Source organism: Pseudophryne corroboree, chromosome 9 (genome assembly GCF_028390025.1).
Source record: "Pseudophryne corroboree isolate aPseCor3 chromosome 9, aPseCor3.hap2, whole genome shotgun sequence".
Lineage (NCBI taxonomy): Eukaryota > Metazoa > Chordata > Amphibia > Anura > Myobatrachidae > Pseudophryne > Pseudophryne corroboree.
Genome location: NC_086452.1, coordinates 51570237 through 51583445, shown reverse-complemented (window position 1 = coordinate 51583445; position 13209 = coordinate 51570237). Strand labels below are relative to the sequence as shown.

The 13209-nt window shown below is 43.1% G+C and overlaps 1 protein-coding gene across 1 annotated transcript in view; it reads right to left on the bottom strand.

Annotated features, from left to right (window-relative positions):
* The window catches only part of LOC134958714 (mucin-2-like), a 39177-nt gene extending 36594 nt beyond the window's left edge, over nt 1-2583 (bottom strand). Inside the window, exon 1 of the mRNA XM_063941467.1 lies at nt 2171-2583. Within this exon, the coding sequence (XP_063797537.1) occupies nt 2171-2583 (413 nt within the window). The remainder of the gene's footprint in view (nt 1-2170) is intronic.
* Between the last annotated feature and the right edge of the window lie 10626 nt (nt 2584-13209).

Below are 13209 nucleotides of genomic sequence, written 5' to 3'. Positions count from 1 at the left end.
AGGAATCAAACTGAGAAACTTTATTTAACTTTCTGAAGTCATTACAGAATCTCAAAGCTCCCGAAGGCATAGGCACTAAAACAATAAGATTATTCCATTTACAGTGTCACTCCTCTATGACCCCTAAGCGCAGCATGTCTTCCACTTCCTGTGTTACTGCTGCCTGTTTGGCCTCAGGAATACAATATGGCAATATAAACAGCATAACATTATTATGCTGTATCTGGGTTTTCCCGGGGAGGGTAGAGAACACATCCTTGTACCATGTTACTAAGTTTACCACTTCTGGTTTCTGTCTAGGACTGAAGGTAATGTCAATGGGCACCTGACATTCTGGGGTTTTCATGGCCACTAAAGAGGGCTGACTGACACTTTCTTTCCAAGGCTTCAACAAATTCACATGGTAGACTTCTACCTCTTTCCTTCTAGCTGCTATACCTTATAGTTCACAGGTCCCACCTGCCGATGATCTTATAAGGGCCTCGCCATTGGGCATACAGTTTACTTTCAGTAGTAGGCACGAGTACCAGTACCTTGTCGCCATACAATTGGAACACAAACTGAATGATATTAGGTTTTTTGGATGATTGCTGCTCCCACCATTCTTTTGATAGATCTGGTATCCCTCTGGGTTGTCTACCATAGATGAGTTTGAATGGGCTAAACCTCGTCAAGGCTTGGGGTACCTCTCAAACCGCAAACATTAGTTAAGGTAAGATTAGATCCCAATCTCGCTTCTCCTGTGACACTACCCTTTTTATAACCTGCATAAGGGTTCCGTTAAAGCGTTTGACCAAGCTGTCTGCGGGTGGTAAACCGAAGAGATAATTCTATCCACCTTTAATAGTCGTCACAGGTCTTTCATTAACTTAGACACAAAAGGGGTACCTTGGTTTGTCAGGACGTCTTTTGTTATTCCCAGATGGATATACAGCATCAACAACTCCCGAGCAATAGTGCTTAGATTTCAAGTTACGTAGTGATATGGCCTCCAGGTACCTGGTGGCATAGTCCACCACCACCAATATATACTGATGCCCACAAGCAGATTTTTCCACTTGCCATATCAGATCCATACAAATTCACTCAAAAGGCATGGAAATGATAGACAGGGGAACCAAGGGCACACTAAATTCTGGCCGGGGTGCAGTCTTCTGGCACAATGGACATTCCTGATAACATTATTTTTACTGCGGCATGAATGCCTGGCCCGAAGAACCATAGCTGGATACGCTGGAGAGTTTTATCCTCCCCTAAATGGCCACCCCATAAATGCATGTGAGCCGCCCTTAATACCAGCTGCTGGTGTTTACAGGGAACCAGAAACTGGTCTAACCTTTTACCTAACAAATAAGTTACATGGTACAACAAATCGTTTTTCACCACAAAGTAAGGTACACCTTCAGGTGGTAAAACAGAGGGACCTTACCATTTACCACTACCGCATTTCCAAAAACATTGGACAAGTTGCCATCGTTCTGTTGAGCTCGCCCAAAGTCCTACAAAGACACTCTTTCACCAATAGGGGACCAATGTGTCTCAATCTTACCTTCTCCCTACTGCTCACTGGCAAGAGAGGGCTTTACAGTCATACAATCTTGGCCTTCAGTAGATCTTGGCCCCTGGGACAGCTCAGCCAATGTTATACCAGGTAACCACCTCCTGTAACAGCAGGAAGTCCAGGCACAGGATTGGATGCTACTGCAGCTACTATTTTTACTTGTCATTCTTTAATCACCACCAGCAGGTGCACTTGTGGACATTCTTCTATGTCCCCATGTATACACAGCACCTTTACAAGGCGTAAAACCTGGTCAGACCTGGGAGGAACCAGCTAAGCAGAGATGATGGACAATTCACTGCCAGTATCAACCAAGGCTTAGATATACTGGCCTTCAATCCGTACCATCAGACAAAACAGGGTGGTTTCAGCTGGGGAAATACTTTCAGCAGCCATGCTGAGTATAGGTCATGCTGGTTTCCCTGTGCTGCAATCCGACAGCTCACCATGCTTTGGGCAGTCCCGCCATACATAACCAGGCTCACCGTACTCAAAACATATGGCTGGAGGCGGGTTGTTTGTTTTAACAATGGGGACTTTGGTTCTGGGTTTTAGGTACTAGCTGTAACCCTTGCTTGGCTTTATTCAATTTTCCCCAGGCTTATGTACCTCTCAATCAACACTGCTAATGCCTCAAATGTCTGATGATCAGCCTGCAGGGCCCAGTTCTGTACACTATAGTCTAATACCCGTATTGCCTGGTCTAGAGCAACCACTTCCACTACCCACTGAGCACAGTTTTTATCCAGCTGTAGCCAGACTTTGCTCTGTCCGGCAAATTTTGCCAGTTGGACCCTTGGAGGTTCAGATTGGTTCTGCCGCCACTCTTGGGCTTTACTGGGGCCTGTCAACCCAATCCTGCTGAGTATAATCTCCTTCAAGTGAGAATAGGAGCTGGCCTCAGACACCTTTAAATCAACATAGGCTCTCTGTGACTCATCTGTGAGATAGTGAGCTAATCTGACAGCCCACTCCTCAGGCCCTTTTAACTGTGCAGTGTTGCATTCAAAGGTGCCCACCATTTCTTATTTCTGTTAATTTAGCATTCATTAACTGAATCTGAGTCTGTTGCCCAGCTGCTAAAGCAGCCATTACTTTAAATAAATCTTCCATTTTCCTCTGCTTCTGTGGATAAATTTAGCAGGCTTAATTAACACTTTCTGGTGTGGCAGTTCCACTGACCACTCCATCACAAATAAACAAACTTAACAAATGTCCTGCCTTTCCAGCCACATATGCAGAAAAATAAACAAACACAATATTGTTTAACCTGCAAAATACTGGCATTTTACTCACTGATCCAACTGCCAGATTCTGCTTTCTTTTTGGTCCTTTGCTGCATTGTAGCATTCAGCAAAGGACCCTGTTTGGGCACCAAATGTGACAGGAATCACATAGACTGGATAAACTTCACCAGTTTCATTACTTCTTTGTTAGGCAGGCAGGCCAGCACAGGGATCTTTCAGCATAGCAGTGCAGCTTAACATCAGTACAGGTGCATATCAGTCCAGGATCACATCAGTGTAAGTTCATAAAATTACAGAATCACATCAGAACAAGTTCATAGTGATACAGGCTCACCTAAGTACAATTCCAGTGACCATAACATCCCCGTACCCCTTCTGGATGCTAGTCACCATCAGAAGCATTGGGGCAGATGTATTAACCTGGAGAAGGCATAAGGAAGTGATAAACCAGTGATATGTACAAGGTGATAAAGGCACCAGCCAATCAGATCCAATATGTAAATTAACAGTTAGGAGCTGATTGGCTGGTGTGTTTATCACCTTGCACATATCACTGGTTTATCACTTCCTTATGCCGTCTCCAGGTTAATACATCTGCCCCACTGTTCCCTTGTGCCTAGAACCCATTCAACACACTCTTACAGGTGCCTATAATCAACTGCTTCTCAACCATGAACAACAGTAACACCTGACCTGGATTTTCATTAGCCACAATCCTGCATTTATAAATCCATGTCAGATCTCTGTTGTCTCTGCCACAGTATGTTGTATCAAGTTTCTTGAATCTGTGAAATGATTGTGGCATCTCAATCCATTTCCAGGCGGCTACAGCATTAGCATATTTTCATACAATAGCAGCTACACACTAGATCACAGCTACAAATGTCACCTTTGAATCAGGCCAAATGCCCATATACTGCTCTACTAGCATTAGATGTGCTGATGGATAAGTTCAGTGTCGGACTGGAGCATGAAGGGCCTACCGGGGGTATGCAGTGGTAGTGGCCCATGGTTAGAGGTGTGGCCAGCCTCCAAAGGGGGTGTGAGCAGCCACCACAGAGGTTTGGCTAACCATTATAGAGTATCTGGCTTGGACTCCTTGATAATTTATATAGTAATTAATGCTAGTGCATGCATGGTAATGTGCCAGATTAATGACAGCAATGTACTGTAGAGAATTCATCATAATCCTGTGCAGTATAAGGTAACATATGTATAATATATAATTCAAGTGCACAGTCAGGAACCTGATCCCTAGAGGAGGAGGGTCCCCCAGGCAGTGGGGCCTACCAGTGGTTTCCCCTGTACCCCTGTGAGCCAGTCCGAGCCTGGATAAGTTTAACCTGCAGAGCCCTCTTACTATCACGTTATGTTACCTCTATGGGCTGCAAAGAATTTTATTTTCTTTATCTCTGGTGCAGGGACTGCTATGAATGAATACATACCCTTGCAGTGGAAATGCACTACTATCAGTAATATGCTAGGGCTACTAGAAGTGTTCAGTGGAAGGTGACAACGCACCAGCCAATCAGCTCCTAACTGTCATATTTCAAACCGTTATGATTGCCTGGTGCGTTATCACCTTCCACTTATCACTGCTTTATCAGTTCTCCAGGCTCAATACATCTGACTCAGTGTTACCTAGATGTGCTAAGCTGGGTACACACTAGACAATGTGTAAACGACGCATAGTCATCTCGATTTCCCTTGAACTCCAGAACAAACAATAAAGTGTGTACACACTGTGCAATGTGTCAAACGACCAAACAATATATCGGGTGTCATCTGGTCCTTTGGTTATTAACACTACATCAGGTATATATGTAGGTATGGCGTGCGCACTAGACAAATGAGATGATACAAGGAACGACACACAGGAGTGTACACACTGGATGATTCGGCTCAAAATGACAAATTGTCCAAAATATTGTCTAGAAATCGTTTTCTTTTGCCATTGCCGTAAGGGTGGCCCCCTTGGCATAGGGCAGATTGTAAGTTACCCGGGAAACAGGAATGTTTTTTATTTTTGGCAGTGAAAGTAATGCTAGACAAACTCCTCTAATTAGTGTGCCTAACTAATGAAAAATAAGTAGTAGCATTCCTTTAAAAAAATAATAATTTAAAGGCCATTCATTTGAAAAGTTAAAGTCCTTAAAGTTGAACAATTCCTGTTAGTTATTTGCAATTTGCACCTATACTTTTTTCCGGCTTGCCAATTCTCATTACAGTGTGACATTGGCCCTCATTCCGAGTCGTTCGCTCGGTAAATTTCATCGCATCGCAGTGAAATTCCGCTTAGTACGCATGCGCAATATTCGCACTGCGACTGCGCCAAGTAATTTTACAATGAAGAAAGTATTTTTACTCACGGCTTTTTCTTCGCTCCGGCGATCGTAATGTGATTGACAGGAAATGGGTATTACTAGGCAGAAACAGGCCGTTTTATGGGCGTGTGGGAAAAAACGCTACCGTTTCCGGAAAAAACGCAGGAGTGGCTGGAGAAACGGGGGAGTGTCTGGGCGAACGCTGGGTGTGTTTGTGACGTCAAACCAGGAACGACAAGCACTGAACTGATCGCAGATGCCGAGTAAGTCTGAAGCTACTCTGAAACTGCTAAGTAGTTTGTAATCGCAATATTGCGAATACATCGGTCGCAATTTTAAGAAGCTAAGATTCACTCCCAGTAGGCGGCGGCTTAGCGTGTGTAACTCTGCTAAAATCGCCTTGCGAGCGATCAACTCGGAATGAGGGCCATTATTGGCAGTTATACTTGGCTTTAGACTTTAGAGCAAATTAATTCCTCTTTCATTTAAATTCCTTACACACCCATAAAACCTTTACTATTATAATGTATTCTAATCCGTATAATAAATCAGTATTTATATATTGATTGAAGGGTTCTTTGCATACAGCATTTCTCTTACCTGTCAGGAGCACAAGACACGCCCACAGCGACGTACTTCTGTCCATCTTGAGGCTGGTGTCACCCTGCACAGAATGAAATGCAGCTAACATTATTCCTAGTGACAAAAAAATTATAGGAGCAGTGAGATGTAATACTACCAATAGTAGCAGTGTGATGTTATACTCCCAATAGTAGCAGTGATATTTAATACTACCAATAGTAGCAGTTAGATGTAATACTATTAATTCGAGATCAGTGGGTTCGGATCCGAAGCCCCAAGAGCTCGGGACTGCCCACCAGACTCGGATCCCAGAACGAGGCAAAACGTCATCATCCCGCTGTCGGATTCTCGCAGGTTTTGGATTCCATATAAGGAGCTGTGCATTGCCACCATTTTCACTCCGGACTTGGAGAGTGAGGGAGACAGACTTCTGTCTCTCTGTGGGTGGTGGCGTCGGGTGGGGTCAGTGTGTGCTCTTTAGGGGTGTTGTCCTGTGTGTGGTTAGGGGTGCTGTCCTGTCACTGTGGTGTTCTGTGCTGTTAGGGGTGCTGTCCTGTCACTGTGGTGTCCTGTGCTGTTAGGGTGCTGTACATGGGTGTTGCTGTCCTGTCACTGTGACAGGGGTGTTGTAAAGGTACACTGGCCCTGTCTTGTATGCTGAAAAAATTACAGGGGTGTTGTTAAAATATAGGGGTGCTGGCCCTGTCCTGTATGCTGTAAAAATACTGGGATGCTGTGAAAATACAAGGGTGCTGATTCTGTCCTGTATGCTGTAAAAAATACAGGGGTGTTGTAAAGGTACACTGGCCCTGTCTTGTATGCTGTAAAATTACAGGGGTGCTGTGAAAATAAAGGTACACTGGCCCTGTCTTGTATGCTGTAAAAATACAGGAGTGCTGTGAAAATAAAGGTAAACTGGCCCTGTCCTGTATGCTGTAAACATACAGGGGTGCTGTGAAAATAAAGGTACACTGGCCCTGTCTTGTATGCTGTAAAAATACAGGAGTGCTGTGAAAATAAAGGTAAACTGGCCCTGTCCTGTATGCTGTAAAAATCCAGGGGTGCTGTGAAAATAAAGGTACACTGGCCCTGTCTTGCATGCTGTAAAAATACAGGAGTGCTGTGAAAATAAAGGTACACTGGTCCTGTCCTGTATGCTGTAAAATACAGGGGTGCTTTGAAAATAAAGGTACACTGGCCCTGTCCTGTATGCTGTAAAAATACAGGGGTGTTGTTGTTAAAATAAAGGTACACTGGCCCTGTCCTGAATGTTGTACAAATACAGGGGTGCTGTGAAAATAAAGGGCCATTCTGTGTGCTGTAATAATAAAGGGGTGCTGTCCTGTTGAGAACAAAAATTTGGAGGGAAAAATAGTGAAAGATCAGGAACCACTTTCAGTTCCTAGTACAAGTGCTGAAGCCGCTGCTGCCACCAGTCATGACATTGACAATGCAATTCTATCAGCAACGTTTGGCAAGGTCAATGCCCAATGTCATAGAGGGCATATAAACTCCAAGAAGCAAAAATTCATAACCAAAAAAAATAAAAAAATTATCCGATAAGAAACGTAAAATTGGCAATATGCCCTTCACGAAACGAAGTGGTAAGGAAAGGCTAAGGCCTTGGCCTATGTTCATGACTGGCGGTTCAGCTTCTCATGAAGATGGAAGCCCTCCTCCCTCTTAAAAAATAAAAAAATAAAGCTTGTTAAAGCACAGGTAAAGTGTGTTCGCGGTTGCGATGTCTATGCCTGACCTTCCCAAGACTGTATGGGAAGAGAAGGCTTCTATCACCATTTGCATGCCCCCTGCAAGTGCTGGGAGGAGCACCGCCAGTCCAGTTGCTGATAATGAGATTGAGGATGTCACTATAGAAGTACAAAAGAATGAGGAGGATATTGGTGTAGCTGGCACTGAGGAGGAAGTTGATGATGAGGATTCTGATGGTGATGTGGTTTGCTTGAATAAGGCACCAGTGGACACAGTCGTTGGCCATGAGATGAAAAAGCCCATTGTTATGCCTGGGCAAAATACCAAAAAATCCATCTCTTCGGTGTGGAATTATTTCTCTGTGAGGATGAGGATGTAAACACTGAAGAGAGTGAGGAATTGGAGGATGAGGATGACATCTTGCCTCTGTAGAGCCAGTTTGTGCAAGGAGAGAATAATTGCTTCTTTTTTGGTGGGGGCCCAAAGAAACCAATCATTTCAGCCACAGTCATGTGGCAGACCCTGTTGCTGAAATGATTGGTCTGTTAAAGTGTGCATATCCTGTTTATACAATATAAGGGTGGGTGGGAGTTCGCAAGGACAATTCCATCTTGCACGGATTTTCTTTGTCTGCCACATCATTCCAGGGGTGCTGCTCTTCTGCTGTATCAGTCCAGGGGTGCTGCCCCACTGCTGTTTAAGTCCAGGGGTGCTGCTGCCTGTCTGTTATGCTGTGTAATTCTCCAGCGGTGCTGCCTAAGCTGTATAAATCCAAGTGTGTTGCCTATCTGCTGTATAAGTCCAGGGGTGCTGCCTATCTGCTGTATAAATCCAGAGGTGCTGCCATATAATTCCAGGAGTGCCCTGTCTGAACCCGCTCATCTCTAGTAGATATATATTCTAGTGTACCCAGCATTAGAGAGGGGTTCTTCTCAATTATTTCATTTTAGGGACTCAAATGAATGGCTCCAATTAGTCAACCTTAATTTTTATTTATTATTATTAATGTTCCACACTTTGAGATTATTTACAAGATGCACATTTGTTGTACAGGGTTCTTTTCCTTTATTTTGTTAATGTTTCTCCTTAATAATTGTACAATATAAGGGCTGCATAGGGTTATCACAATACCTCGCGATGTTAGAAGAACAGAGTTTCAGTGATCTTGCATTGCATCAGTTTTCCATTGCACTGCAGCACTAGATGGGCCAGGAGCTCCTGTGAGGCACAAACAGTTACTGAATAAGGCCCAGTATGGAGTCTCATGGTGGCTTACAGCCAGGAAGATGTCTGGCTTGTCAGGTTGAGGCATGCTGGTGGCACAGAGGTTAGCATTGCTTCCTCCCACAGTCCTATTCGTAATATGATATGAGTTTGGACTAGAGTGGTAAGCTCCACTAGGGCAGGGGCTCAATAATAAGAAATTCACTCCACAGTCCTGCTTAGTACTGTACCGAACCCACCCGAACTCAACTTGCCTGATCCAGGGCTGCTGTGGGAGCTCATGAGGGGCTGCTAAAACATCTAAGGGGTTACTTTATTTAAAAATAAAATATGAATAAAATAAACAAGACACATAGGTATGATCACATGTATGTAACTGGGACACACAGGTATGCTCACATGCGTGAAACTGGGACACACAGGTATGCTCACATGCGTGTAATACCGTACGATCAAAAAAGCAAACAAATTCTGTGATTTTAGCTGTTTTTATGTTTTTTTCAAAACAATCCAGATCCAAAACCAAAACCCGAAAGGGTGGTTTTGGCAAAACCAATCCATATCCAAAACACGAACGAAGATCTAGATCCAAAACCAAAACACAAAACTCGAAAAGTGTCTGGCGCACATCTCTACTATTAATAGTAGCAGTGAGATATCATACTCCTGATAGTAGCAGTGAGATGTAATACTCCCAATAGTAGCAGTGAGATGTCATACTACCAATAGTAGCAGTGAGATGTCATACTACCAATAGTAGCAGTGAGATGTAATACTCCCAATAGTAGCAGTGAGATGTCATACTCCCAATAGTAGCAGTGAGATATCATACTCCTGATAGTAGCAGTGAGATGTCATACTCCTGATAGTAGCAGTGAGATGTCATACTCCTGATAGTAGCAGTGAGATATCATACTCCTGATAGTAGCAGTGAGATATCATACTCCCAATAGTAGCAGCGAGGTGTCATACTAACAATAGTAGCAGTGAGATGTAATACTCCCAATAGTAGCAGTGAGATATCATACTCCCGATAGTAGCAGTGAGATGTAATACTCCCAATAGTAGCAGTGAGATGTAATACTCCCAATAGTAGCAGTGAGATGTAATACTCCCAATAGTAGCAGTGAGATGTCATACTACCAATAGTAGCAGTGAGATGTCATACTACCAATAGTAGCAGTGAGATATCATACTCCTGATAGTAGCAGTGAGATGTAATACTCCCAATAGTAGCAGTGAGATGTCATACTACCAATAGTAGCAGTGAGATGTCATACTACCAATAGTAGCAGTGAGATGTAATACTCCCAATAGTAGCAGTGAGATGTCATACTCCCAATAGTAGCAGTGAGATATCATACTCCTGATAGTAGCAGTGAGATGTTATACTCCTGATAGTAGCAGTGAGATATCATACTCCTGATAGTAGCAGTGAGATATCATACTCCCAATAGTAGCAGCGAGGTGTCATACTAACAATAGTAGCAGTGAGATGTAATACTCCCAATAGTAGCAGTGAGATATCATACTCCCGATAGTAGCAGTGAGATGTCATACTCCTGATAGTAGCAGTGAGATATCATACTCCTGATAGTAGCAGTGAGATATCATACTCCCAATAGTAGCAGCGAGGTGTCATACTAACAATAGTAGCAGTGAGATGTAATACTCCCAATAGTAGCAGTGAGATATCATACTCCCGATAGTAGCAGTGAGATGTAATACTCCCAATAGTAGCAGTGAGATGTAATACTCCCAATAGTAGCAGTGAGATGTAATACTCCCAATAGTAGCAGTGAGATGTCATACTACCAATAGTAGCAGTGAGATGTCATACTACCAATAGTAGCAGTGAGATGTAATACTACCAATAGTAGCAGTGAGATATCATACTCCTGACAGTAGCAGTGAGATGTAATACTACCAATAGTAGCAGTGAGATGTCATACTACCAATAGTAGCAGTGAGATGTAATACTCCCAATAGTAGCAGTGAGATATCATACTCCTGACAGTAGCAGTGAGATGTAATACTACCAATAGTAGCAGTGAGATGTCATACTACCAATAGTAGCAGTGAGATGTTATACTCCCAATAGTAGCAGTGAGATGTCATACTACCAATAGTAGCAGTGAGATGTAATACTCCCAATAGTAGCAGTGAGATGTAATACTCCCAATAGTAGCAGTGAGATGTCATACTCCCAATAGTAGCAGTGAGATATCATACTCCTGACAGTAGCAGTGAGATGTAATACTACTAATAGTAGCAGTGAGATGTAATACTCCCAATAGTAGCAGTGAGACATCATACTCCTGATAGTAGCAGTGAGATGTAATACTCCCAATAGTGGGGGTCATTCCGAGTTGTTCGTTCGTTATATTTTTCTCGCAATGGAGCGATTAGTCGCTAATGCGCATGCGCAATGTCCGCAGTGCGACTGCGCCAAGTAAATTTGCTATGCAGTTAGGTATTTTACTCACGGCATAACAAGGTTTTTTCTTCGTTCTGGTGATCGTAATGTGATTGACAGGAAGTGGGTGTTTCTGGGCGGAAACTGGCCGTTTTATGGGTGTGTGCGGAAAAACTCCCGCGTTTCTGGGAAAAAACGCGGGAGTGGCTGGAGAAACGGAGGAGTGTCTGGCCGAACGCTGGGTGTATTTGTGACGTCAAACCAGGAACGAAACTGACTGAACTGATCGCAGTTGCAGAGTAAGTCTGGAGCTACTCAGAAACTGCTAAGAAGTGTCTATTCGCAATTCTGCTAATCTTTCGTTCGCAATTTTGATAAGCTAAGATTCACTCCCAGTAGGCGGCGGCTTAGCGTGTGCAATGCTACTAAAAGCAGCTTGCGAGCGAACAACTCGGAATGAGGGCCAGTAGCAGTGAGATGTAATACTCCCAATAGTAGCAGTGAGATGTCATACTCCCAATAGTAGCAGTGAGATGTAATACTCCCAATAGTAGCAGTGAGATGTAATACTCCCAATAGTAGCAGTGAGATGTCATACTACCAATAGTAGCAGTGAGATGTAATACTCCCAATAGTAGCAGTGAGATGTAATACTCCCAATAGTAGCAGTGAGATATCATACTCCTGATAGTAGCAGTGAGATGTCATACTCCCGATAGTAGCAGTGAGATGTAATACTCCCAATAGTAGCAGTGAGATATCATACTCCTGATAGTAGCAGTGAGATGTCATACTCCTGATAGTAGCAGTGAGATGTCATACTCCTGATAGTAGCAGTGAGATATCATACTCCTGATAGTAGCAGTGAGATGTCATACTCCTGATAGTAGCAGTGAGATATCATACTCCTGATAGTAGCAGTGAGATATCATACTCCTGATAGTAGCAGTGAGATATCATACTCCTGATAGTAGCAGTGAGATATCATACTCCCGATAGTAGCAGCGAGGTGTCATACTACCCATAGTAGCAGTGAGATGTAATACTCCCAATAGTAGCAGTGAGATGTCATACTCCCAATAGTAGCAGTGAGATATCATACTCCTGATAGTAGCAGTGAGATATCATACTCCTGATAGTAGCAGTGAGATATCATACTCCCAATAGTAGCAGCGAGGTGTCATACTACCAATAGTAGCAGTGAGATGTAATACTCCCAATAGTAGCAGTGAGATGTAATACTCCCAATAGTAGCAGTGAGATGTCATACTCCCAATAGTAGCAGTGAGATATCATACTCCTGATAGTAGCAGTGAGATATCATACTCCTGATAGTAGCAGTGAGATATCATACTCCCAATAGTAGCAGCGAGGTGTCATACTACCAATAGTAGCAGTGAGATGTAATACTCCCAATAGTAGCAGTGAGATATCATACTCCTGATAGTAGCAGTGAGATGTAATACTTCCAATAGTAGCAGTGAGATGTAATACTCCCAATAGTAGCAGTGAGATGTAATACTCCCAATAGTAGCAGTGAGATGTCATACTACCAATAGTAGCAGTGAGATGTCATACTACCAATAGTAGCAGTGAGATGTAATACTACCAATAGTAGCAGTGAGATATCATACTCCTGATAGTAGCAGTGAGATGTGATACTACCAATAGCAGCAGTGAGATGTCATACTACCAATAGTAGCAGTGAGATGTAATACTACCAATAGTAGCAGTGAGATATCATACTCCTGACAGTAGCAGTGAGATGTAATACTACCAATAGTAGCAGTGAGATGTCATACTACCAATAGTAGCAGTGAGATGTAATACTCCCAATAGTAGCAGTGAGATATCATACTCCTGACAGTAGCAGTGAGATGTAATACTACCAATAGTAGCAGTGAGATGTCATACTCCCAATAGTAGCAGTGAGATGTAATACTCCCAATAGTAGCAGTGAGATGTCATACTACCAATAGTAGCAGTGAGATGTAATACTCCCAATAGTAGCAGTGAGATGTAATACTCCCAATAGTAGCAGTGAGATGTCATACTCCCAATAGTAGCAGTGAGATATCATACTCCTGACAGTAGCAGTGAGATGTAATACTACTAATAGTAGCAGTGAGATGTAATACTCCCAAT